The sequence below is a fragment of the Bison bison genome, unplaced genomic scaffold, assembly GCF_000754665.1.
Source record: "Bison bison bison isolate TAMUID 2011002044 unplaced genomic scaffold, Bison_UMD1.0 scf7180017864286, whole genome shotgun sequence".
Taxonomy (NCBI): Eukaryota; Metazoa; Chordata; class Mammalia; order Artiodactyla; family Bovidae; genus Bison; species Bison bison.
The window spans coordinates 661,027-685,297 of NW_011494858.1; the positions used below are offsets into that span (position 1 = coordinate 661,027).

At 55.6% G+C, this 24,271-nt stretch overlaps 1 protein-coding gene across 1 annotated transcript in view; it reads left to right on the forward strand.

Moving 5' to 3' along the window:
* CELF4 (CUGBP, Elav-like family member 4) overlaps nt 1–24,271 on the forward strand; it is a 313,421-nt gene that overhangs the window by 126,404 nt on the left and 162,746 nt on the right. Inside the window, exon 4 of the mRNA XM_010849742.1 lies at nt 21,783–21,802. Coding sequence (XP_010848044.1) covers nt 21,783–21,802 — 20 coding nt within the window. The remainder of the gene's footprint in view (nt 1–21,782; nt 21,803–24,271) is intronic.

Genomic DNA, 24,271 nt, shown 5'->3' on the forward strand with positions numbered 1-24,271 from the left:
CACTCCAGAAACCCTGGGCGAGGAGATGTCCGCTTCTGTTTCATGTGGGCCTTCCCCAAAGGAAGGTGACTTGTGAGACAGAGGGTAACCGCAGGTAGACGGCCCGACTCAAGAGGATGGCCCCCTGGCTGCCCCCAGAAACCCCCCGGATGGACTGGGCCGCTCCAGCCAAAACCACCCTGCTCACTCGGCGCCTCCTTCCTCATTGCCCCATTACTGTAAATTATATCTTCCCATCCGAACAATTAGCCTCCTGGTTTTAAAGCACCCAGTTTTTTTTGTTTTTTTTTTTTTTCTGGTTCTGAGGCCTTAACGTTGGAAAACACAAGCACAACCAGCATCTGTCTGCGGTCTCCCTCCAACCTGCCCGGCCATTAATGCTCTTATAGCCGCCCTCCCCGCTTTGCTCCTCCTCCCGTTGCTGGGTTCTGGGAGGGGGAGGAGCCAGCTGCCCGTGCAGGGAGGAGGCGGGGCAGCTGAGCTTCCTCCAGGATCTGCCCCGCCCTGCAGGGCTGGGAGGGGATCTTTAAAACAAGTTCCTAAGCCTCCCTTCCGCGGATGTGCAGAGTCACCGGTCCAAGGGAGGGGAGAGTTAGCCGAGATCTCAAGTCAGGAAGGGTTTAGACAGCAGCAGCGTGGTAGTAATGGTAACAGTCATTAATATACCCATTGTCTGATATCTGTATTCTTTGCACCACTTGCCAGAATCGTCCTCGGGTCCATCAGATCCTTTAACAAGCTCAGGAGGAGATTAGGGGAGAATTCTTATCTCCATTTCAGCAGAGAAACTTAGGCCCAGAGAGACTGCACGGTTTACCCAGGATCCTAGGAGAACAAGCAGATGGATGGCTAGTTGGGTGGGTGGGGAGTTAGGTGGATGGGTATTTAGCTGGGTCATGTAGGTGTTTGGGCAGCTGGGTACTTAGGATGACAGGAAGACTAGCTGACTTCAGCCAACAGCCATGTCTCCCCTCCTGGCCACTCAAACAGTAATCACCTGCCCCGTAGGAGGCAGTTAGTTGTATTTTGATTAAGCCAGTGCTATTCACTAATTATTCCCTGCAGGTCTCACGTCCTCCCTGGAAAGGGAAACAGCTTCTCCTCTGTCTGTTCCCTCACCTCCATGTGTGTATTTTTGGAGCTAAAACTCAGGACATCTGGTCCAATAAAGAGGATGAGCTCCTAGACGATAGGAGACGCGAAATCAGGGCTGCCCGGGACTGAGAGGTGAGCTGGGCTGCTGCCCCGCTGGGCTGGGGACAAACTGGGCACTCAGCCACAGCCAGCAGGGCCCGCCGGGGCTGAACGGGAGGCAAGGACACGCCTGCCCTTCCTCCGCGGTTCTCCAGGATGTCCTCGGAGCTCCAGGGGGAGCGCAAGCCCAGCATCCACACCCCCACCTCCACCTGGTTGTCAGTTCCAGCACGTTCCCCCTCGCCGAGGCCCCCCAGCCAAGGCTGCCTGAAAAACTCCACCGGGAACATGTACAGGACACCTTGGGTCTAATGTAACATTTAATGGCCAAATCTCTTCAGGCCCCTGCGTTAATACAGAACTATCTTACTGGTTCTTACCAGACAGAGTCACACTGCTAATGGCTCCAGGGCTGAAGCTGGGCAAGAAGGAGGGGATGAAGGAGGCAGTGATCACAGACACCTTGCAATAGCCGGGAAAGGCGGAGGTGGGCCATCGGGAAGGCCAGAGGTCTGCCCTTGACCTCTAAAGGCCGGGCCCTGCAGCATTCATCTCTCGCATCCCGGGAGCCTGAGGCTGGGTTGTGCCCACGTCCTTGGACACCAAGGGGCAGAAGGAACTGTACCCTGGCCAGCCAAGTACTTCCAGGGCCTCATCCGTGCCCCTCTGCTCCATCAGGTAAAATGGAGCAACCCTCCCTCTGGCACTTTCTCCAGCTAGACCCCCTTCCAGCTCCGCCTCTGACCAGCTGCTCAACCTTGCATGTGTCTCTTTGCTTCTCTGAACCTCAGTTTTCTCGTCTGTAAAATGAAGGACGGCCCGGAGAGTCCCCGAGGCCCTCTGCAGCTCCAGCCTCGGACTGCAGGGCTGCTGGCTCTCAGGTGGAGGCAATTTCCCAGATCACTGAGCCCCACCTGGCCACCATCGTGTGAGGGCCTCCCCTGGGCACCGGCCGTCTGGAAGCACCGCCATCCATCTTTGTGAATATCTGGTTAAAACACTCACCTAATCCTAACCTAATCCTTTCAATTTGGGGAGAGAATTGAAGGAAAAAAAAAAAAAACCAAACGCAAGCAGCCTGAAGCCTGAATGCTAACAGATGGGTAAAAAGTATGTATAAATTACACCCGCTGCTGTCAATTCAAGCTCTCCAGATAAAGTGATATGAAAGGTGTTTCATTTATAGGGGAAATTAATTGCCAGCTGTATGACTGGATGGCGCAAAGAAACCACAGCCACACGATGTGTCCTGTATATTCTTCCTGGCTGGATTCAGTACCGTCTGTGCCAAGGGCGCCCTCTCGATTCCAGACCTTGGGGTGGGGAGCACTAGGGTAAACATGACCCTAAACCGACCCTTCCCGACTTAGGATGCAGCCAGGGGAGCTTCAGACGTGGGGGCACCTGGCGTTGCCTCCCTCCCCTCCACCAGGAGGGCTCGTCGGGGTCCCGCTTTCCTCATCCCTCAGGTGTGAAGAGACACCTTCTACCCTGTCAGTGCTCTGAGCACAGGACCAAATGGCAGTTCCCTTGTGGCCCTACCCAGTCTCAAACCCCCAAGGTGGACACTGACTCCTGTGTTAGTGTGCAGCGTGGTACCTGGAGCACCAGTCACATCATCTATTCCGTGACCATCCCCCCGCTCTGCAGCCAAAGGGCAACATGTGACCTCTCTGGCCTCAGTTTCCACATCTACAAAGAGTGACTGTCTTAGTCAGCTCAGGCTACTATAATGGAATACCACACGCTGAGTGGCTCGAACTGAAGAAACTTGTTTCTTATGGTGATAGAGGCTGAGAAGTCCACAATCAAAGTCCTGGTGAGAGCTCCCCCCACCCTCCCTGGCTTGCAGACAGCCACCTGAACCTTACCTGGCAGAGAGGGAAGGAGCTCTGGTCTCTTGCTGTTCTTACAAGGGCACTAATCCCATCATGAGGGCCCCACCCTCATGATCTCGTCTAATCAGCCACTCATCAAAGGCCCCTCCTCCCAACACCATCGCCTTGGGGTTTAGGGCTTCAAGGTGTGAATCTGGGGAGACACAATCAGTCCATAACAGACGTGCCTAGTGGAAGGCCCACAGTTCCTCTCCTGTGCTCATGTGCTGATCTCCGTGTTAAGGGTCTCACTATCTCTGTAAGTGCTGTAGAGGTCAGGTGTCCTGTGCCCATGTGCTGATCTCCGTGTTAAGGGTCTCACTATCTCTGTATGTGCTGTAGAGATCAGGTGGCTGTTAAGGGTCTCACTATCTCTGTATGTGCTGTAGAGGTCAGGTGTCCTGTGCCCATGTGCTGATCTCCGTGTTAAGGGTCTCACTATCTCTGTATGTGCTGTAGAGATCAGGTGGCTGTTAAGGGTCTCACTATCTCTGTATGTGCTGTAGAGGTCAGGTGTCCTGTGCCCATGTGCTGATCTCCGTGTTAAGGGTCTCACTATCTCTGTATGTGCTGTAGAGATCAGGTGGCTGTTAAGGGTCTCACTATCTCTGTATGTGCTGTAGAGGTCAGGTGTCCTGTGCCCATGTGCTGATCTCCGTGTTAAGGGTCTCACTATCTCTGTATGTGCTGTAGAGATCAGGTGGCTGTTAAGGGTCTCACTATCTCTGTATGTGCTGTAGAGGTCAGGTGTCCTGTGCCCATGTGCTGATCTCCGTGTTAAGGGTCTCACTATCTCTGTAAGTGCTGCAGAGGTCAGGTGGCCAAGAGAACATCTCTGCAGGAGGTGGGAGCCGCAAGAATGAGCCTGAACTCCTCTTCGCCAGAGACTGTTGACAGAGGAGGAGGCGGGCCTCACAGGAAGGGGCCCCCTAGGCCTTGCCTGGGTCCCCTGGGATGTGGTATAGGGTGGGGAGGCAGAGTGTTGGCAAAGCCAGGACAGTTTGCACCCCACACTTCTGGTGTCTGTAGGACCTCCCTCAACACAACCACCTCCACCAGCAGCTTTCTCTGGATTGTGGTGATGAAGTGTGCTAGTCACTTAGTTGTGTGTGACTCTCTGTGACCCCATGGACTGTAGCCCACAGGGCTCCTCTGTCCATGGAATTCTCCAGGCAAGAACACTGGAGTGCGTAGCCATTCCCTTCTCTGATGGGGGCGGGGGCGGGGGAGCGGAGCGGGTCTTCCGACCTAAGGATCGAACCCAGGTCTCCCACATTGCAGGCGGATTCTTGACTGTCTGAGCCACCAGGGCACCCCTGGTGAGGAGATCCTCCCTTACCAGAACCATTTCTGAGAAGGGCAGACTGAAGTGCTGAGAGACTTCCCAGCTCTCAAACCACAGTGCCCTCCACTGACGGACACTCAGAAGCTGTCTCCTGCACTTTCACCCTGCCCCCTCACCCCATCCTGTCCAAACAGCAGGGGGAGAGCCTCCAGACTGGGAAACTCTCTGTGGTTCCTGCATTCCCCGCCTGCCCCTTCTTTCTTTCTTGGGCAGGAGGCTGGGCCTGTGTGGAGAGGGCTGTGTAGGGCACACGCAGGACCCTGCATGTGCGCAAGGCCGCCTGTGTGCCCTCAGGTCTGGAGCCGCAGCCCCCCACACACACACCTGCCTGAGGGGTCTTTCCATCCTGATGAGGGGAGGGGGTGAGTGGGAGGATTTCCATCCTGTGCCACCCCGCCCCCCCGAAACGTTTATCAGAACTATTAAGACAATGAGCTAATATTCTATTCAGATTTAAATAATAAATTAATCTGCATAATACTGAGGAGGCCTGAGAGAGACTTAATTATCTAGTGTACTTTAGGGTGGAAATGGAGGGTGGGGATCGTGCTGGGAATAGATAAACTAACCGGTGATCACACTGAGACTGGGTTGAGAATGCCAGCCCTTGGGCCAAGGTAGGGAAGTGCCCCCACTCCATCTGGCCCCAGAAACTCCCTCCAGTGGGGAGGATGCCTGCATCTCTGACCACCCCACCAGGGAGCACTGGGGACTCAGGTCCTCACACCACTCGCCCTCCTGTGCAGGAAGCAGGCAGCAGCTGGGAGACAGCAAGAGACTGGAGACCCTGTGCAGCCTCCAGTGTTTGCTGGGGAAGCACTGGGGTCAGAGGACCCCACTGCTGAAGCCACGTGGCCTTGTTCCTTGTGGTGTTGCTGTTGTTCAGTCACTAAGTCATGTCTGACTCTGCAACCCCACGGACTGTAGCCCGCCAGGCTCCTCTGTACGTGGGATTCTCCAGACAAGAATGGGAGTGGGTTGCCATTTCCTTCTCCAGGGGATCATCCCGACTCAGGGATCAAACCTGCATCTCCTGCGTTGGCATGCGGATTCTTTACCACTGAGCCACCAGGGGAGCCTGGTGTGACCTTAAGCAGGCAAATTAACTTCTCTGAGCCTCAGTTTCCACCTATCAAATGAGGGCACTACCACCTAGGTCCAGAGTAGCTGGAGGTTAGATGCTACCGGATGTGCAGCTTCTAGTTCCCAAGGGCAGGAAGCCCTCAGGAAACGGAGAGGCACAGACGAGGGTCGCCTTGAGCTGTGTAGGGTGAGCGGGTAGTCTCCCCAACATCTTAAACAGCGGTAAGCAGGGCGGCAGGGTTGACGCTTGTGTTCCTCAGCCAGGCAAGTAAGCGCCAGACCTGTGGTTAATTTTTCTCTCTAGCTGGTTCCTGCTGCTCCCTGGGAGCTGAGCTTTTCACACCCCGAGCCAGCCTGCCCTAGAGAGGACTATTTTCAGCGCAGCAGCTACAGCAACAAAGATGTGAAGTCACTCCTGCTGCCTTCAGCTCGCCCCGCCCGCCCTCCCCAGGCTCCTGGGGGGAGGTGAGGGGAGTGGGGGGGCGGGAGGCCAGGCAGGGGTCCAGAGCACTGCCCACCCACCCTCTATCCTCTGCACTCTGTGAACCCCCTCCCAGGGCCCATTTCCTCGTATCCACTAGTTTTCTCCTCCCCTCCCTGCAGGTGGCCTCAAGGCTGGGTGGGGCTCTGACTGGGAGATCAGGGGTCCCGCTGGGCTCTCCCTGGGAAAGACACACTGGGATGGGCTAGCGCGCTGAAGACCAGGGTGTCAATCAAGGCTGAACCCAAGGGAGCGGCTTCCTTCTCTGGGAGTCCCCGGGGAGCTGGGACCTTGTAGGTGTGTGATGAGGTGGGGGCATGGGGGAGGCACCTGAGTGATGAATCATCGCAGAGGACCCAGGCAAGTGGGTGTTGCTGAGATCCCGAGCTGAGAAGAGCTTGATCATTTGTTAAGTTCAAAACCTGTCAGTTGTCTCATTCAGCTTAGCAAAGAGAACCAAGGATGGGAGACCTTCCACCACAAGGGAGAGAAACTTAGTGGCCAAGGGAGCAGAAACCAGACCAGAGGAGCAGGCGCTGCCACTGGCTGTGGAGAGGGGAAGGCGTGGCAGCCTCGCCCAGACCCAGACTAGAGCCGCACACGCAGGGCCGTGACGTGTCAGACACGGCACACAAGCCAGGAGCACCCCCCAAAACTCACAGCCCGTCCGGGTCCAGGGAATGAGGCAGCGGTCACCAGTCAGCCTGCCGAGCCCTGGGCCTCCTGCAAGATATGCAATCCTCCATGGTTTCTAGATGGTCCCGTTCCTCTCTTGGAGAAAATGCAGCTGGAAAAACACCCCCTTGTCTCAGCTCGACTAGTAAGGGGTTTTGTTCCCAGGCAGCCAGGACACAGGATCTAAGCCCTGACACGTGGGATGCTGTGAAAGGCAGCACCCCCAAGCCCCCAAAGAGGGGCCAAGGGAAGACCCGACAGGGGCTGGGGGAGATGGGAACCCTTACAAGTGAGGGTGGGGCCTGGTTCTGGCCCCTCGCCATGCCCCCTAGAGTTTCCCCTCCTGTGGCCTGGTCATTCTTGCCACCCAGGGTTTCAGAGGAGGTGGTCCAAAGATCCAGATCCATACGGCCACCACCAGCGAGCTGCCATCCTCCCCCAGGGACAAGAAGAAGCAGCAAAGGGAGACAAGCTTGTTCCCTGCTCGGGGCTTCAGCTGGGACATGAAGGTGGGGGCTGGGGGCTGGGTGGCATGTTCAAGGCTGAGCTTATGAGCTGCCTTCCAAACCAAGCATGAGGACACTTGGGCATTGGGTACAGGGAGCAGAGTGCCCTCCCCACCCCCTCCGCTGGGACAGTCTGCTGGCTGTAGGTGTTTGTTGATTGCAGCTGGGCCTCCTGCCATCCACAGACCAGCCTGTGGGAGTCCAGCTTCTCCACTGCTCCTTCAGCCCCCTAGGGAGAGGCACCAGCCTGCCCCCAGGTCCATGCCACACCTTGCTGGTGTAATGAGGCGCAGACCTCACGCACAGAGGCAGGCAGGGCAGGGGAAACAGTGGCCAAGTGTATCGCTCCGCTCTGGGGACAGGAGCCACAGACAGCCACTCGGGTGAAGAGGATGGGTGGCGGGCCCCTCCCCCAGGGAGCCGCAGGAGTGGCTCGGGGCTTTCCAGCCATCAAGGGGCTCCCCTGGATGGTCCCTGGAAGTCAAATCCCTACGGTCACAACTGCAGTTAACAGACTGAAAATGCCAGAAACCAGCCTCCAGAGCTTTGCACGAGCCCTGCAGCCAGAAGTGGGTGCCCCCTCCTCCTCCGGGTAGCCCCAGGCCTTGTTGTCTACACCCGTCATTGGGTGGTTAATCGTGTATGGCCTTGAAACACAGCTTCTCTCTTTATTCTGAACTCTTCATTATTAATTTGCTTTTATGGTTTATGTTTCCGAGTTTATGGGCAACTTCTCTTCTCCCCAACAAAACTGTAAGCTCAGTGAAGTCAGACACCAGGCCTGATTTTTCTGTCTTACCCTTGGCACCTGGAGAAGGAAATGGCAACCCACTCCAGTATTCTTGCCTGGAGAATCCGATGGACAGAAGAGCCTGGTAGGCTGCAGTCCATGGTGTCCCAAGAATCAGGCACAGCTTAGCGATTAAACCACCACCACTTCCACCCTTGGCACCTAGGATGCTAAATAGCACCTCCCATGTCCTGGACACTCAATGTAACATTTCTCTATTTAAAGCCTTCCGAACTCTGCCTCTCGCTGGCATTTCAAGTCTTAAACGAGTTGGCCAATCTCAAGGGCTGGTTTCAACACAGCAAGCCATCTTCTAGGGTTCCAGACACGAGTCACCCTACCAACTTCCATCTGTCCCTTCATGCTCAGGCAGGCAGGATCATAAAACCAGGGAGAGAATGAAAGTTCAATATTCTGTGGCCCCTCCCCATGTGCTCTAGGAATCCTTCCCTAGCATCTCTCACCCATGGTCACCAGTCTTTACCTGCACCCGCCTTCCTACAGGTTTACTTACTCCCCACTTGCCAAGTGGCCCATTCTTTGTTGGCCAGTACTTATAGATGTTCCCAGACAAAGATAGTCATAGCCAGCACATGGAATTTTAAGATCATTTCCCAAAACAATGGTTTCGATGTTACTATTAGTTGCCTACTGTGTGTTCTGTGCTCTGTGGGACACTCTGGGGACACAGACAGAGCGGAAGATGTGATCCTGGCCTCAGGCAGCATCCAGTCTAGTCGGGGACCAGACAATGGAAAAAGGCTGACCCCACAGAGGAGAAAGCATCACCTGCTACATTGTTTGGGCAAGAGCAGAGCCCGGGTGTGCAGGCAGGCCACCTCTAACTACCGGGTGATCTAGATCCTTCCCTGCACAGCCCCTACTGTCCTTTCCTGCAGAAAGAAGGTATGGGCCCAGAGGGTCTCTAAAGCCCACCCTGGTTCTCACATCCCTGGGAGCACAGTCACCTCCCTGGACAGATGAGCGTGGGAGTCATTGATCCTGGAGGTGCAAGGGTGGCACCCCACTGGCACAATTTCCATCACTCCTCACCTCCAACGGCAGTTCATGCGGTTCACTCCATGCATTCGTTGGTTTTATCGAGCGTCAGAAATATATGTACGTGGCAATGGCATGACTGTGTTGTACAGCCCATAATTAGAACAGGAGCCAGATGTTAGAAGGAAACTTGGCGGTACTTACAAGCTCACGTCTAACCAAGAACAAATCAAAAGAGCATAAAATATAAAGAGTATGAAGGTGCCGAGAGGATACGGTAAGAAAATCATCAGAGGCAGGAGGTCGATCTAAGAAAACTTCCTATAAGAAGGTATGTTGAGAAGCATGTGAAGCAGAAGGGAAGGCTGACCGCAGGTCTGGGGCACCAGAGCCAGTCTTTCCAGGGGGGCCGCAGCAGGGTACCCAGGCATGGCTCCTGGGGGCTGTCCTCAGGGGCTTCCAGGAGGAGTCCGGGACCCTGCCATGAATGATGCAGCTGACCCTAAAGCATTAAGGGTCATTCCCAGTAGGACATGGACACACAGTCTTGGTCAGACACTTATGTCAGACAGTGTGAGTGAGAACAAGTTATATTCTCCCCTGCATTTGCCATCTAGAAACGCTTGTGTGGCCTCTTAAAGCTCCACCCTTCTGCTGTGGGGATTTGCTTGGCTGGGCCACATTTAGCCTTCATCACACTGTTTGTTGTTGTTGTTTATAAAGCTGGAGGACAGTACCGCCCGCCCTGTTTTCTCTTATTTGTTGAATCCTTCTTTCTCTAATTTAGTCTTTTCAAGTAAGAGATAGGAGCACAGAGGCCCTCTTTCCTGTTTCCCAGCTCCCTCTCTGGGCCCAGGTGGGATGTAGGGGTGCGGATGGGGGGCTCCTGGGGTGGGGCCAGTCTGGGTGAACTCTGGAGCCTTCCCCAGCACCCCAAGATGAGGTGCACAGATGAGAGCTGGGGTCCACTGCAGTGCTGGTTGCTCTTCAGCCATTGTGTCAGGGATCCAAAAGGAGTGAACCCAAAGGAAGGACCAGATAGAAGCCAAGGCTAAGCAGCCAGGTGTCCCAGCCTCCCCACCCCTGCAGAGACTGCAATGGACAGGCATCATTTGTGCTTCTCACTCCCTGCCATCAGTGGAAAATTAAAACATTCAAGGCGGGGAGACCTATTTCATGCCTCTACAGCTTTTCCCTAGGATGGCAGCCTAAGACTCGGGAGGCCTAATTATGTGAGCACAGCCAAGCCTCTTGGGACCTCAATTTCCTCATCTGTAGATTGGGCATGATGGCGCCTGCCCTGACAGCCTTGCGGATATGTTAGGAAGATGAGAGATTTAATAAGATGGCACTTTGCAAAGTATAAAGTGCTAAGCTCACCTGCCATGGATGTTTAATACTTTAATCTCATTATAGTGACTGGTTTATGGAGGTTTCAGGTAACTTAAAGGAGAGAGCAGCTATCTAATGGAAGGAGAATGGGACATGAAAATCAGAAAGGGATGATAGCCCCCCAGGAAAAAAAGTACTTGTCCTCCACAGAATGACTTTGTAACCATTGGCCAGCTCTCACTGGGTACCTACTGTATGTCTGGGAGTGACTAGATGGTGGGCAGATGATGAATAAGGAGAGAGCTGTCCCAGGGCAGAGGGGCGTGGAGGGGGCCCCTGGCACACGACTCACCAGGATGCCCAACAGGATTGGGGTATGGAGACCTTCCTGCCCTTTCTCATCCCCGGACCCAGGCGGGACCCAGTGCCCAGGCCTCCAGCAGATGGGAACCAGGGCTGAGGGGGAAGCTGGCAGCAGAGGAGGCCTGGGGGAGGCAGCCCCGCCCAGAGACACCTGCAGCTATAAAAAGCTCCTGTCCCAGCTTCCGCACAAGTGAGAGCTGCTAATGTGAGCGCCCGACAAGCTCCCCAGGGTGAGGAGAAGCAGCACACACCTCCTCCGGGGAGCGGGGTGCCCGAGAGGAGCAGCATGGGCGAGGCATCCTGAAGGGGGCTCATTTTGGCTCAGCCCCTGGGAGGGGGGTCTCGGGCAGAGGCCAGGGGGTGATATCTGCTGTGGAGCCAGGAAAACAGGGCCCCCACTCCCTGCTCATCACCGTCATCACCCCTGCCCGCAGAGTCAAGACACATCAACTGCTTCCTGTATCCCTTTGTTTGCCTTAAACCTTCGTTATCTGGGGTCAGTCTCTCTCTGCGCTGGCTTGGGTTTCATGCCTGGCTTCAGGTTTTGTTTCAAGTCCCCGCGGGCTTGAGCTCGGGGAAGGCTGTGCTGTACACCATCCTGCCTGGCTCCGACCTTCCCCTCCCCAGGTGTGTGCGGGGTGGGGGTGGGGACCACAGCAATGCTATTACAGTATTTGCATTTATATGAGGCACAGACCCCAAGTCTCCGGTCTCTGGATGCTTTTACAACCCTGTGTATACATAATTTATTTTTGTTGCTATTTAATCAGTCTCGGTGTTGAGATGAAAAGTTTCCAAGGGGCCCCAGGTTATTAGGCAACTTTCAATTCCAGCAGCATTGACTCAGTGCGTGGGCCAACTCCCCCGCCAAGCCCCCGCTCAGCTGCAGAGGTGGAGGCGGGGGACTGGGCAGGAGGTCGTGTGGTTTCAGCGCATCCAGCAGGCTCACGGTGAGGCTGGGGTGGGACAGGGTGCAGAGCCAGGGGTGGCCAGGAGAAAGATGCTACAGGAGAAGTCTGGGGCAAAGGGCGCGATCTTGGGAAGAACCAGCTGGCCTGGAATTTTTCAGAATCGGCAGGCTGAGGGGCCAGGCAGGCTGCTGGCGGCTAAGTGGGAAGCAGAAACTGCAGGTGGGTGCCTGACTTGGGAGGCAGAGGGAGGGAAGGATGAAGTCAAGGGTGTTGTCGTCAGCAGAGACGAGGTTGTTCTGGATTCCTGGAGTAAGCCTGAGAGGGCAGCCTCTGTGTGAGGCCAGAGGGGAGCCCCAGACTAATCAAGATCTCCACCTCCGACCATTTGTGGAATGTGGTGGGTTATAAATAAATAACCAAGCAAAGCCGCTGTGGTGTGAGCTAAAGTTCTTGCCTCTGCCTGGTAGGCTTGAGGCCCTGGGAAGGGGGCAATCCTGTGGGGGGTGGCATGCCCACCTGGAAACTCCAGGACCCTTGTCACACAAACGTGCACACACACACACATACATGTAGACACATGCAGATATTCAATGACACAAGCAAACATAGGCCTGCATACACACACATTTGCATATATAAACACAGGTTTAGAGGCACAGGCACACACAAATATACGCACACACATATACACACACCTTCCCAACCCTAGGCTTTGCTCTGTAGCAACTCACACCTGGCAGGCGGCGGGTAAAGGGTTCCATGAGAAGGATGGTTGCACTGTGGGAAGAGGGAAACCTGAATCAAGGCGCTCTCCCTGGAAAAGCACCCAGTCATGAGTCCTCGGTGCCCACCAGCTGGGTAGACAGTCACCTGTCCAGCAGACTCCCTCTCCCATGTGAGCCACTCACAGCAGGCCTTCCAGGGCATGCAGATTTAAAGTTTGCACCAGGCTGAGACTGTAGGGAATTACGTGACGCTGTTCAGGAAAACCCACATAGTGAGTCCTTCCAAAGGCCTATGTGTCCCAAGGACTGTTCTGTGGGTGCAGTACAGTCCATGGGACAAGAACACAGTCCAAGCTCTTTTGTCCCAGTGCCTTCGGGCTGACACCCCGGAGACACCCTTGGGAACAAGCCACAGCCCAGTGGACCCACTCACAGAGTAGAACCTCTCCACTTAGCTGCTTCCCCTATCCGTCCTTCCTCCTGGAAGTCTACTGGAGAATGGCCCCGGGGCCCCTCTCATTTTACAGATGAGAAGGTTGAAACCCAGAGCAGAAGCGTGGTGTCAGCTCCTTTACCCAACCCCTGCCCATCCTTGGTTCCTTGCCTGAGTGAGGACTGGCCAGATCCAAGCTCCGGACCCAAACCATCCCTCTCTTTCCCCTCACTCCGCGTCGTGAGGGCTCAGTCACTGGCCGAAGCTTTTATTTTCCTCTCATCACCCTGATTATTCCCTGTTTAATTAAAATTTGTTTCAGCTAATAGGCCTTAAATTAGTATTTTCAAATATTGACATCTACAGGACCCTCATTCATTATTTTCGAAAGCTCTGGGGCTAATCGCTTTATCACCCTCCAATTAATTACTCATCCACCGGACAGGTAGCCGGTGCCCCCATAACATGGCTGGACACACTCACAGACAGGCGAGGCCACGCACACAACAGTTGTGCACGGAAATGCATGAGCACATACACACCCACACACACACCACACACACACTTCTCACACACCCACCCCCCACACACAGCACTCACACACCACACACACACCCACACTCACACACACCCCACACACACACCACACACACACTTCTCACACACCCACCCCCCACACACACTCACACCCACACTCACACACACCCCACACCCACACCACATATACTCACACACCCACACGCACCACACACACACACCCCATCACACCCTCACACACACACCTCCCATATACACTCCCTACACACACTCACACACACACACACACCACACACACACTCCTCACACACCCATCCCCACACACACCACTCACATACCACACCCACCCACATCCACACCACATACACCCACACACACCCACACACACATGCCATCACACCCCCACACATACACACACACCCCCACACACACACTCCCTACACACACTAACACCCACACCCCACACACAAAAATGTCTACATACACCCCACAAACATACCCACACACACACACACACACATACACCCCACACACACCACACACCTACACACACACACCCACACACACACACACACACACTCACACACACACACACCCTGGACACGTTGCCCAGTAGAAGTCAAGCCTGGCAGAGGGTGTCTGGGGAGTTTGGAGACCACGAGGAAGCAGAGGTGGCACAGCAGGTCTCTGGTGGCAGGCCAGCCTCTATCACTGTCTCACTGAGGACTCTGCAGGACTGAGGCTCTCCGGGTCCCCTCCTCTTTGCGACTGCACGAGGCACTCAGCTCCCCAGAGGGACCCAGCTGGCAGCATGGGCAGGTCCATCATGGCCTTGGGCCATCCACAGAGCAGAGGCCCGAGCAGCCCCGAGGGGAGGTGGGTGGGGGAGCTGAACATCGGCTCCCCTCTGAGGGCCCCCGTGCTGTTTCCCACCTGGGTTGCCGAGACCTTTAGGGAAAAACAGGAATGTGTTCGGAAAGTCAGTTAGGACCCCCGACCTCCCACCCAGGCCAGTGATCCGCACAGTTGCCTTGGATGGGATCAGGCGAGACCAGCATCTAGCTGACGGAAGAAAGAGGCCTCAGCAGAACAAGGACCTTCCCCAGACGCCCACCAGGGAGGGCTCCAGGCTGCTGGGCCAGGGGCTTCACCTGCAGGACCCACCTTCCCAGTCCCTCTGTGTCCCTGCCAAGACTGAGCATTGAGGGGCAGGACTGGGAGACGGTGCTCAGCTGCATGTGAGCAGTTTTTTTTTTCTTCTCCTTGTAAACAGTCTGGAGTGATTGGGATTAAAGTCTCTGCAAGTTACTGGTATCGCCTTTCAGAAGAGCCAAGTAATCCACGGGGATTAAAGAAGCAGCCGTGCTCATCTCCCACAAATGAATATCTGTCAGAGGCATTGACCTGTTAAAATAATGAATTTAATGTGCAGCAAACCGCACAGGCGGTGACGCAACACGGCCTGGCCAGTTGTTGTCCACGTGTCCTAATGACAGTCTCAAGGAAACAGGACCCCCATCAGGCTGCCCTGCCCCCCTCCCTCCACACCCTGTGGCCTCCTTCCTCGCCTCCCTGAGCAGAGATGTTCCATGGCCTTTCAGATGGAAAAAGGAAGGTGGTGCTCTAGAAGCCATCAAGCCCGGCCTTGCTCAGCCTCCTCGGGAAGCTAAGTTGTCCCTCTCAATTTTCTGCAGGTTTGCTGTTGTTTTTGTGGGCCAGCGTGGCTTTCCTCAGAGCTTCCCAGGGGGTGTTAGAGGTAAAGAACCTGCCTACCAATGCAGGAGATGAGACGTAAGAGACACAGGTTCGATCCCTGGGTCAGGAAGGTCCCCTGGAGGAGGGCTCGGCAACCCACTCCAGTATTCTTGCCTGGAGAATCCCATGGACGGAGGAGCCTGGCAGACTACAGTTCATGGAGTCACCAAGAGTCGGACACGATTGAAGTGACTTAGCAGGCAGTTGCCCTCCATGGGCCCTCCCATAGCTCAGCCCCAGCTTGGTCACCAGGAAGGTCTTTGTGGCTCTGAGTCCCTCTTAAGGCTCTGTCACAGAACAGTCTGTCTTCCTCCAGACCCTGGGCCTGTCCAGCCCCTAACCCACCACCAAAGCCTAGCACCAGGGCTGCAAGCTGAAAAGGTGGGCGCCTGGGGCCAGCGCTCTCCTTTTACAGAGGGGGAAACTGAAGCCCAGAGGGGGACCTGGCTTCCCTTGAGTGTCCGTGGCAGGCAGAGGACCAGCGTCCCCATAGTCCATCTCCTGTCCATGTCCGCTCTCCCGGGGACACTGAAAACGGCAGTCTAGGCTGCCACCCGAGAGCCCATGTCACAGCACCCTCCTGCGTCTTACGGCGCTTGAATCAGGGAGCCGGATTCAGGATGGTAAGGAGGGGGCCAGGGAGCCTACTTCTCCCCTCGGCCAGTATCCATGTTTGGGGGCAGATCGGGCTGGGAGGCGAGGTGCCTGTCCCCTGCTATTGAGGAGAGGGGGCAGCCCACAGACAGAGCGGGGACCACCTTCACTTGAGGGCAGGGGCTGCGTCCACTAGCAGCCTGCCCTCTGTCCCTCCACCGCCATCAGCGCCGTCAACTGCATCCTCCCTGAGAGATGGAGGCGCTTCCCCAGCACCCAACAGAGAATCCAGGTACAGACCAAAGCGCCCTTGGCGGGCAGCCCTGTTCTGTGCTCCAGGGCTTGCCCATCTTTCACCACATCCCTCCGCTGGTGAAGACAGCAGCCCCAGCTTGCTTTCGCCCGGCAACTTTAGCTGTTGCTAGTACAAATGGTCTAGCCTGTGCCGGGGGAGCCGGTTCCTGCCCCTAGAGCTCTCCCAGGGAACCCACACTTTTCCTTCTTGAATCTCTATGAGGTTTCTTTCCCCATGGACAAGTGCACAGGGCCCGCTTTAATTAGGTAATTATGAACAACTCGGTGGGAAGGCAATGCACTTTTTTTCTTCTGTCCTTTCTTCTTCTTCTTTTTTTTAATCACATGATTATGAATTTTCTAGGTCTCGGGTATTCTAATCTAGGAGGTACCGTTAAAGCCGGGGGGCAATTAAATAAAGTCGGTTGGCAAGCTGGGAGGTGAGGTTGGAGGAGGGGGCTCAGGAGGCAAGCAGGGAAGTGAGGTTGGGGGGATTCAGGTGGCAAACTGGGAGGTAAGGTGGGAGGGATCTTCTTGAGGTGGCTGTTCTGAGACCCCTTTAGTCATCCTGGCTGAGGCACAAGGAAAGGGTTAGAACCTGGAAGGGCCTTGTCTTTGCTGCAAAGCCGAGATATTAATAGATGTGTACACAGCTTCCGCATTTTAACCTGAGGGATTCTGCCCGAGTCACCAGCCCACAGGGACAGGTGACATCATGGTCAGATGATCTGTTTTCCCAGTCACGGGCAAAGCACGTTCAGGTGCCAGCCCTGGCTGTGCCAGGATGGGAGGCTCAGATCGCTGGAATAAGTTGTCTTTCTCTTCTGGAGTCCCACGGTCACACCTGACAGCTGGGTCCCACGACAAGACAGGGCAAGACCAGGTATCCAAAGAGGAGCCCAGGCTTTGGGAGACAGGAGTGTCGGGCATGGAGGGCCGGCTGTGGGGACCGCAGTGGTCAGAGGTCAGAGGACGCTCCTGGGGAGGGCGCAAGGGGACCTGCCCGGGATGAGGGCCAGGCATGATGGGGAGAGAGGATGCATGTGGGTCTGAAAGAACAGAGGACGCCAGGGAGGTGGCCAGTGACAGCAAGGCCATGGAGCAGGAGAGGAGACTCTGGGGCCCAGGCCTCGGGAGTGAGTGGGGAGTCTAGACCTCCTCTTCCAGCCAGAATGCAGGGGGCGTGAGAAGGGGCAGGGGCGGGAGACAGTGGGGCCTTGGGAGTGAGGGCAGGGCAGACCATCCTAACCGCCGGGCTGGGGGAACTGCAGGGGATGGCAGATGTGACCCCTCATCCATAACTGTGAGAGACCTGCCCCCATGGTGACCACAGGCATGGCTACCAAGCAGCTGGGAAGCCTTTGCAATCCTGTGGACGATAGCCCACGAGGCTCCTCTGGCCAAGGGATTCTCCAGGCAAGAATATTGGAGTGCTAGTCATTTCCTTCTCCAGGAGATCTTCCCGACTTGCAGGTGGATTCTTTACCATCTGAGCCATCACTTTCACTTTGGGCTTCCCAGGTGGCTCAGTGGGTAAAGAATCCACCTGCAATGCAGGAGACCTGGGTTTGATCCCTGGGTTGGGAAGATCTTCTGAAGGAGGGCATGGCAATCCACTCCAGTATTCTTACCTGGAGAATCCCAATGGACAGAGGAGCCTGGCCAGCTACTGTCCATAGGGCCACAAAGTGTCAGACACGACTGAAGCAACTCAGCCCTCAAACATACAATGTTGCTTGCACACACTCATGAGGCTCAGAGTGCCCCAGGCAAGAGGTGCTGGGTCCTAGAGCCAGGCCAGGACCGTCCAGGGCGAGGGACAGGGAGGCACACTTCCCTCTTCATCTCCCTCTGATGCCGACAAGCCTAGTGCCTGTTCTGAGTCCCCCTGTACCTCTTCCTTCTTGGCAGACCAGTCCCCTCCATTCCTTCTAGATGTTACTACTCCCCAGAGTCTCCCATAATAACCCACTGCTCCTTGGCACAGCATATGTTGTGCACAGCTGGGTTTTGTCTTAGATCTTGTCACTTTACCATTTAGGCCTTCTCGGGATAAAGCCAAGAACATATCATTCCTGAGCAGAGAGTACCAGCAAGTCAGAGCTTTGTGGAAGCCACAAAGCCTTAGAGAAGAGGGCTGGACCATCCCAAGTTCATGGAACAGGGAGTTGTCTCAGTAGGCCAGGCACCATGCATCCTGGAGGGCTTCTCAGAGGAAGAGATTTAGGAGGGTGGAGGAGGGGAACACTCAGAGAAAAGGAGAAGGTGGCCTGGTATATGAGCAGCCTGGCATCTGACCAAGAGGTGGAAAAGGAAGCATGATGAACCCCAGCGAAAGATCCATGACAGTCTCAGCCACGGCCAGTCTCCTGGAAGCCTCCCAAAGCCATTCCCCTGAAGGGTTTGAGTGGAGACAAGGAGAAAGGAGGACAGGCTGGCTTCCCTGCTTTTTCAGAGAGCCTGGGGGTAGCTTCAGGAGACCAAGGCCGCATCCGTTGCCAGGACTACACGTACCTCCACTAGTCTGATTTCTCACCACAGTGGTTTCACCACGTCTCCCAGCTCGGGGCCTGGAGGAGGCCACACGTGTCAACAACAGGGAGAGAATAGGAAGGCAGGTGTCCCATGCTCCGCCAAGGATGAGTTCAAGGGCGCTGAATTCAGGCCCCACCTCTGCCAACAAGATCTCTTAACCCCACTGCAGACTCAGCTCCAGCCCCACCTCCAATCCCACCTCCTCCAGGAAGCCTTCCCATCCCGGGTTGGTCCCACAGAGGACTCCCTTCCCTGTGACAGCCAGTCCTCCCTAGAGTCAGCACCCTACAAGACCTGAGAAATTCTAGTCAAATCCTTAGTGCCATTTATTTCACCAGGAAACCCACACAGCTCCATCAGACCTGGATGAGCCAAGGTCAGGACCCACCCATGTCAGCTTCCTTTGCCCTAGCCCACCTTCTAGAACTCTCAGTACTGCCCTGGGGCACTGCATGGGCTTGTCTTAGCTGATGAGCAGCAGGGGGTGTCCATTCTACCTGAATGACCCGCACACTGGGAGCACCGGCTGTTCCTGGATCCTTCCCAGCCCTGTTGAGGATCAGAGAACGTGGCTTGGAAAAAGAAGATAGAGGGTAAGGTATTGCATGTCCTGTGAAAAGCCCAGAAGAGGTTTGCAGGGTGGCTGTGCTCACTGCAGAAGCGAGAAGGAGCAGGGGCACGTGTGGGTCGTATCTGCTGGAGAAGTAAAGCAAGGGAGCCTTTCCCATTGAGAGAGTCAGGCATGCGGGTGGCTCTGGTCAGTCTCCTTGACAAAACATGGCAGGATACAGGCTTCTCTGTGGCCATGAACATCACCAGGGGAGCTGTAAAAGACAGCATCCCCTAGTCACAGACTCTCCCTCACCACCCCTCCCCACGTGCAGGAACACGCACATCCACACTCGCACACATTCACTCACATGCTCCCACGTGCAATAATACACATTCGGTCTCACGTTCTTTGGCTGCAGCTGCTCCCTCCCCCAGGCTTCAGTCTCCACTCCCGGCTTCCCCACTTATTCCTGACACTTGCAGGAGCAGCTTTGCCTTTTGAATGGTGCCCTTCATAACGGCAGGGCTTTGGAGTCAAAGCTACTAGGAGTGCAAGGGTAGGGGCCGCTGGGAGCCAAGGCTCCTCCTTTCTCCCTGGTAAATATCCTGTTTGTTTCACGGGCGGGCTGGCGGCAGCAGGGAAAAAACAACTCTTTTCTTAATGGGCCACAGGAGTCACCACTGCCCGGCCATCCCCCGGTGAAGCAGCCTGCCAGGCGCTCTGCCCTGCACTTGCAGATGGAGGGAGGGGTGCTAAAGAGTCTGGTCCCTGCTTAGGCACCAGCCCCTTCTGTGATCTTGAGGGAATCACTTGCCCCCAGACTCAGTCTCCCCACCTATCTAATGGGCATAGTAATTTGTTGTCCCCGGCATAGTGGCATCTCTTACAGCAAGAGAGCTTTGAATTAGACACAAAGGACTAGCTTTTGGAAATGAAAAGCTCTTAAGGGCAAGGATCCAGGAATATCTCCTCTCCCTGTTTGCTCACACTCTGCTAGGTTCTCAAAAGACACTGACGTGGGTGACCGGGGAATGTGGGGGAGGCGTGAGGATTGCTTTCCATGGAGAGAACCAGGCCACGCTCATCCACACAGACCCAGGGAGGCTTGAATTCACATCGGATGTTGACAGTTCACGTTCCATGGGCTGCACGTGACTGTCCTAGGTTTGCCAGCCTGTTAATTTGCTCCAGGAGCGCACTGTCTACACAGAGACCAAAGGTTGACCTCAATCACACTCATGCCTGAGTCTCCAATCCATTTATCACTCAGTGGCTCCCTCTGAGTCCCCACTGTGCGCTCGGGCCATGGGGCTCTGGAGGAAAGGAGCACGTGGCTGCTGCGGCAGGCGGCCAGGTCACTGTCTGGCTGGGGAGACATGACTCACACACATGACACAATCGAGAGCAGGGGTGGCCTTCGATCAGAGCCGGAGGACTCCCAGGGCTGCCTCCTCCTTTGCAGGCAGAGATACTCGTGCACTGATGTGGTTAAAGCAAAGCTTTAACCCGGGGATAGCAGCAAAGAGGCCCCCTGTATTTCAGAAGGTGGCAGAGACCCCACTGGAATCTGCAGCCGAGTCAGCCAGAGTCCAGGGAGGTAGAGAAGGATGAGCTTTGTCTGGGGAGCGTGCGAGCTGTGTTCTGTTCACAGCCCTGCCTGTGGTGCTTCCTCGGAGCTTTCGTTTCTACCTCTGCAAACTGGGGGTACAAGGAGATCCCGCCCCCACCACAGGCTGAGAGGCAGAATGTGGGCTGGCACACAGCCAGAGAGCGGGGTTAGTCGGGAAGGTCAGGACCGAAGATCCAGCGGATCCTACACTTGGATCAAACGGTGGAAAAGAAAACAAGGAACAAGTGAGTTGGGGGAGGCAGGGACATCGGCCAAGGAGACTGGGAAGACGCCAGACTCGAGCTGGACCAGAACAGGGCAGTAAGACACGGCACAAGGCTCTTACGGGCGAAGGTTAGGCCCTGCGGGCCCTCACAGGCTTCTAGACACTCAAGGCTCCATGGAGACCAGGAGACAGGCCGGGAGCTGGGGTCACGCCTCCTGCTAGTGTTGGGTGCTCCAGATCTGCAGTTTGTGCTTGGAGAGTTCCCTTTGTAAGTTCAAGAAGCAGCTGCTCTGCCTGTCGTCTGAAGCACTCATATACCTCTGGGCAGGTCCAGCCTCCCAGGCTCAGGGCACCAGCGGGCACCCTGTTCTCTGCCAGGAGCCGGGCCATCCTGAGGGCACATACACCGCCTGGACCCCTGCCTGGCTGAGCAGAGCATCCTGCCGGGGAGCAGAGGGACACAGTGCCCCCACCACCCCGCCTCCCGCAGGACTCCCAGCCCATCCCTCCTCCTCACTGGGCTCAGGCAGTCCCCTGCACGTCCCCCTCTGGCCACGGGTGCAAGCCCCACTTCCTACACACAGCCTTCCCTGAGGATCCCGTCCATCCACAGGTAGCATCACATTCTCAGCTGCTTCATTCACTCCTCCTCCTTGCAGCCCTCTGAGCTAAGTGCTGTTATCCCTTGTGTGTGTGTGTGTGTGTGTATTAAGTTGCTTCAGTCGTGTCCAACTCTTTACAATCCTATGGGCTGAGGCCCTCCAATCTCCTCCATCCATGGGATTCTCCAGGCAAGAATACTGGAGTGGGTTGCCATTTCCCCCTCCAGGGGATCTTCCTGACCCAGGCAGGGATTGAACCTGCATCTCTTAGGTCTTCTGTATTGGCAGGCGGGTTTTTTACCACTAGCGCCTCCCGGGAAGTCCATTATCCCTAATACTAGGTAAGGAAACAGAGGAGCCTAGAAATGAAAGAGCTGCCTGGAGTGACGTGGCTGGTGCAGGGTGGAGTCAGAATTCCCACCCCTACTGGGCTGGCTCCAGGGTCTGAGCCGGCACCCCGAGGCCACACGGCCTCTCACAGCCGCTGCGGGACATCGGGCACCAGACGAGAGCAGCCCCTGCAGCTGCTTCCGTTGTTTGGAGGGCCTGCGCCCCCTCGCTGCACGGCCGGCCTCCTCAGGCAAGATCAGGATTTAAAAAGTCTTCTGCCCACTCCCCACCCCCAAGCCTGCCAACAGGGTGCCAAGAGTTGGTGGATCAACATGCTGCTGGACTAGGGGAGACACTGGTTCATGCGAGCTTGAGACAGCAGCTGCCAGAAGCTGGGAGTGGCCATCTTGTGAGTCCTTTGCAGAGGACTAACACTGCCCCTGTGCCGCGAAGGACTCAGCCCCTCCCCCGATCGTTCTGTGAACTGGCCCTGCCCCGGGGACCATGAGAAACAGATAGGCCAGGAACCCCGCAGGACGGGGGCTCTCTTTGCCCTTAATCCTGCAGGGACCCTCCCAGTGTTGACTGGACCCTGTCATCCCCTGGATCTTATACTGTTGGTACCTGAGGGTTTTCCTGAGGGCTTTCTTGTCTCCACTCTGCCAGGGAGAGGGCGCCCAGCTGACTTCCTGACCAGTGGTCCAGGCAACAAGGCCACCTCCTCCCCTCCCAGCCCTGAGCACAACCTGAGGCAGCTTCTCAGCCTCTCCACGGTGGGAGCTCCAAGCTCTCTCTGACCGCTCCCTTTGGAAAGGTTGGACAGGGTTCCCGCATCCAGCAGTGATGTGAATCCTCAGGCTTGGCTTCCACTCTAGCCCCACCCCGCCAGCAGCCTGAGGCCAGGCCCCTGGTGGGAGGTTTCCCTGGGGTCACAGACCGAAGCCCTAGCCCATTCTCCCCAGCCTCTTGTCCTGATTCCCAGAGGACCTGCGGTTCCCCGAGTGGAACATCCCAGAGAGATGAAGCCCCTCCCCAGTACATCTTTCTTGAGTTGCAAGCACAAAGATACTTCTGGAATCATTTTAAAGAAATGCAGTTTCATCACTTAAACGTGCAATTCATTTGTTAAACCCGTGTAATCAAACATAGAAAAGTAAAACCAATATTGATTAGCAATTAGCCTATATGTTCCATCACATTGATTGAGCTCCTCGTGAGTGTGAGGCCCTGCACTAGGCATTGAGGGAAGAAGGAGGAACAGGGCATTGCCTGCACTTGAGGACAGAGGGGCCCGGCAGCCCAGGCACTCATGGCTGGACCCTGAGCTGCGGCTCAAGGATCCAGCAGGTCCCTTCCATCCACGCCCCTGCCCTGCCCAACTCTGTGCACCAGCTCCATGCCAGACACCGGATTAGTGTGCACATCAGCCGAGACTTCCAGAGGATTGTGAAGCACAGCTAACCTTGGCCTGGAGGTCAGTCTGGCTCTCAGGGTCTGACACACGTGCTCCCTGACAGTGGGTGCCCAGCCGACAGCTTGAGAAGCTGTGCACCTTTGGAGGTTACTGAGTCTCTCTGGGCATGAGCTTCTCCTCTAAAAAGACTGTTCAGTGGCCTTCCTCCGCTTGAGAGATGCTTTGCAGCATTTTTTTTTATTATCCTCACAGTGACCATATGAGGCAGGCTGGGATATGTTTTTATCCCATGTTAAATTTTGAAAATGGGGAAAAGGTCAGTGAGGTGAGGAACTCAACTTGGGCCACACAGTGGGGTGAATGGAGGCGAACCCAAACCTTCCGGTTCCTTCTTCACGGCTCCTTCGGGGTAGGGTTAGGTGATCTCTAAAGTCTCTTTACTCTGAAAATCCTATGACTCCAAGGGATTAGGGAACAAGCAGAGCCCAAATCTGAGAAAGCTGGAACAACATTTGGAGGCTCAGAGGAGAGGGTGGTCCTGAGAAGAGGGAGCAGAGCCTACAAGAGTGACCCACCAGGACAGCCTGAATGCTCAGGGTTTAGGACACTGAGTAAATAGACCCGCCCATACTTGACCAACACAATAATTAGATTTTTCGACAGTGTTCCTCCCTGGTTTATTTTTTGTTGTTGTTTAGTCATTAAGTTATGTTCAACTCTTTTGCGACTTCCTGGTGCAGCCCGCCAGGCTCCTCTGTCCATGGGATTTCCCAGGCAAGAATATTGGAGTGGGTTGCCAGTTCCTTCTCCAGGGGATCTTCCTGACCCAGGCATTGAACCCGAGTCTCCTACATTGGCAGGCAGATTCATTACCACTGAGCCACCAGGGAAGCCCCGTTGTTTACTCCCCCAGTGGTAATCAGCACCAGTGGAGCGGGGCACTGGGTCTGCTGGCATCCACAGCCACACGCTGACCACTGCTTCCCTGCTCTGTGGAGGGGGCACAGGAGAGGCCAGGCGGGGACTTGCCTGGGGTTCTTGGTCAAACCACTTTGCCTTGAAGGAGAGGTAAGTTTCCATGATAGCTCTAATTCGTGGCACTTCCAGG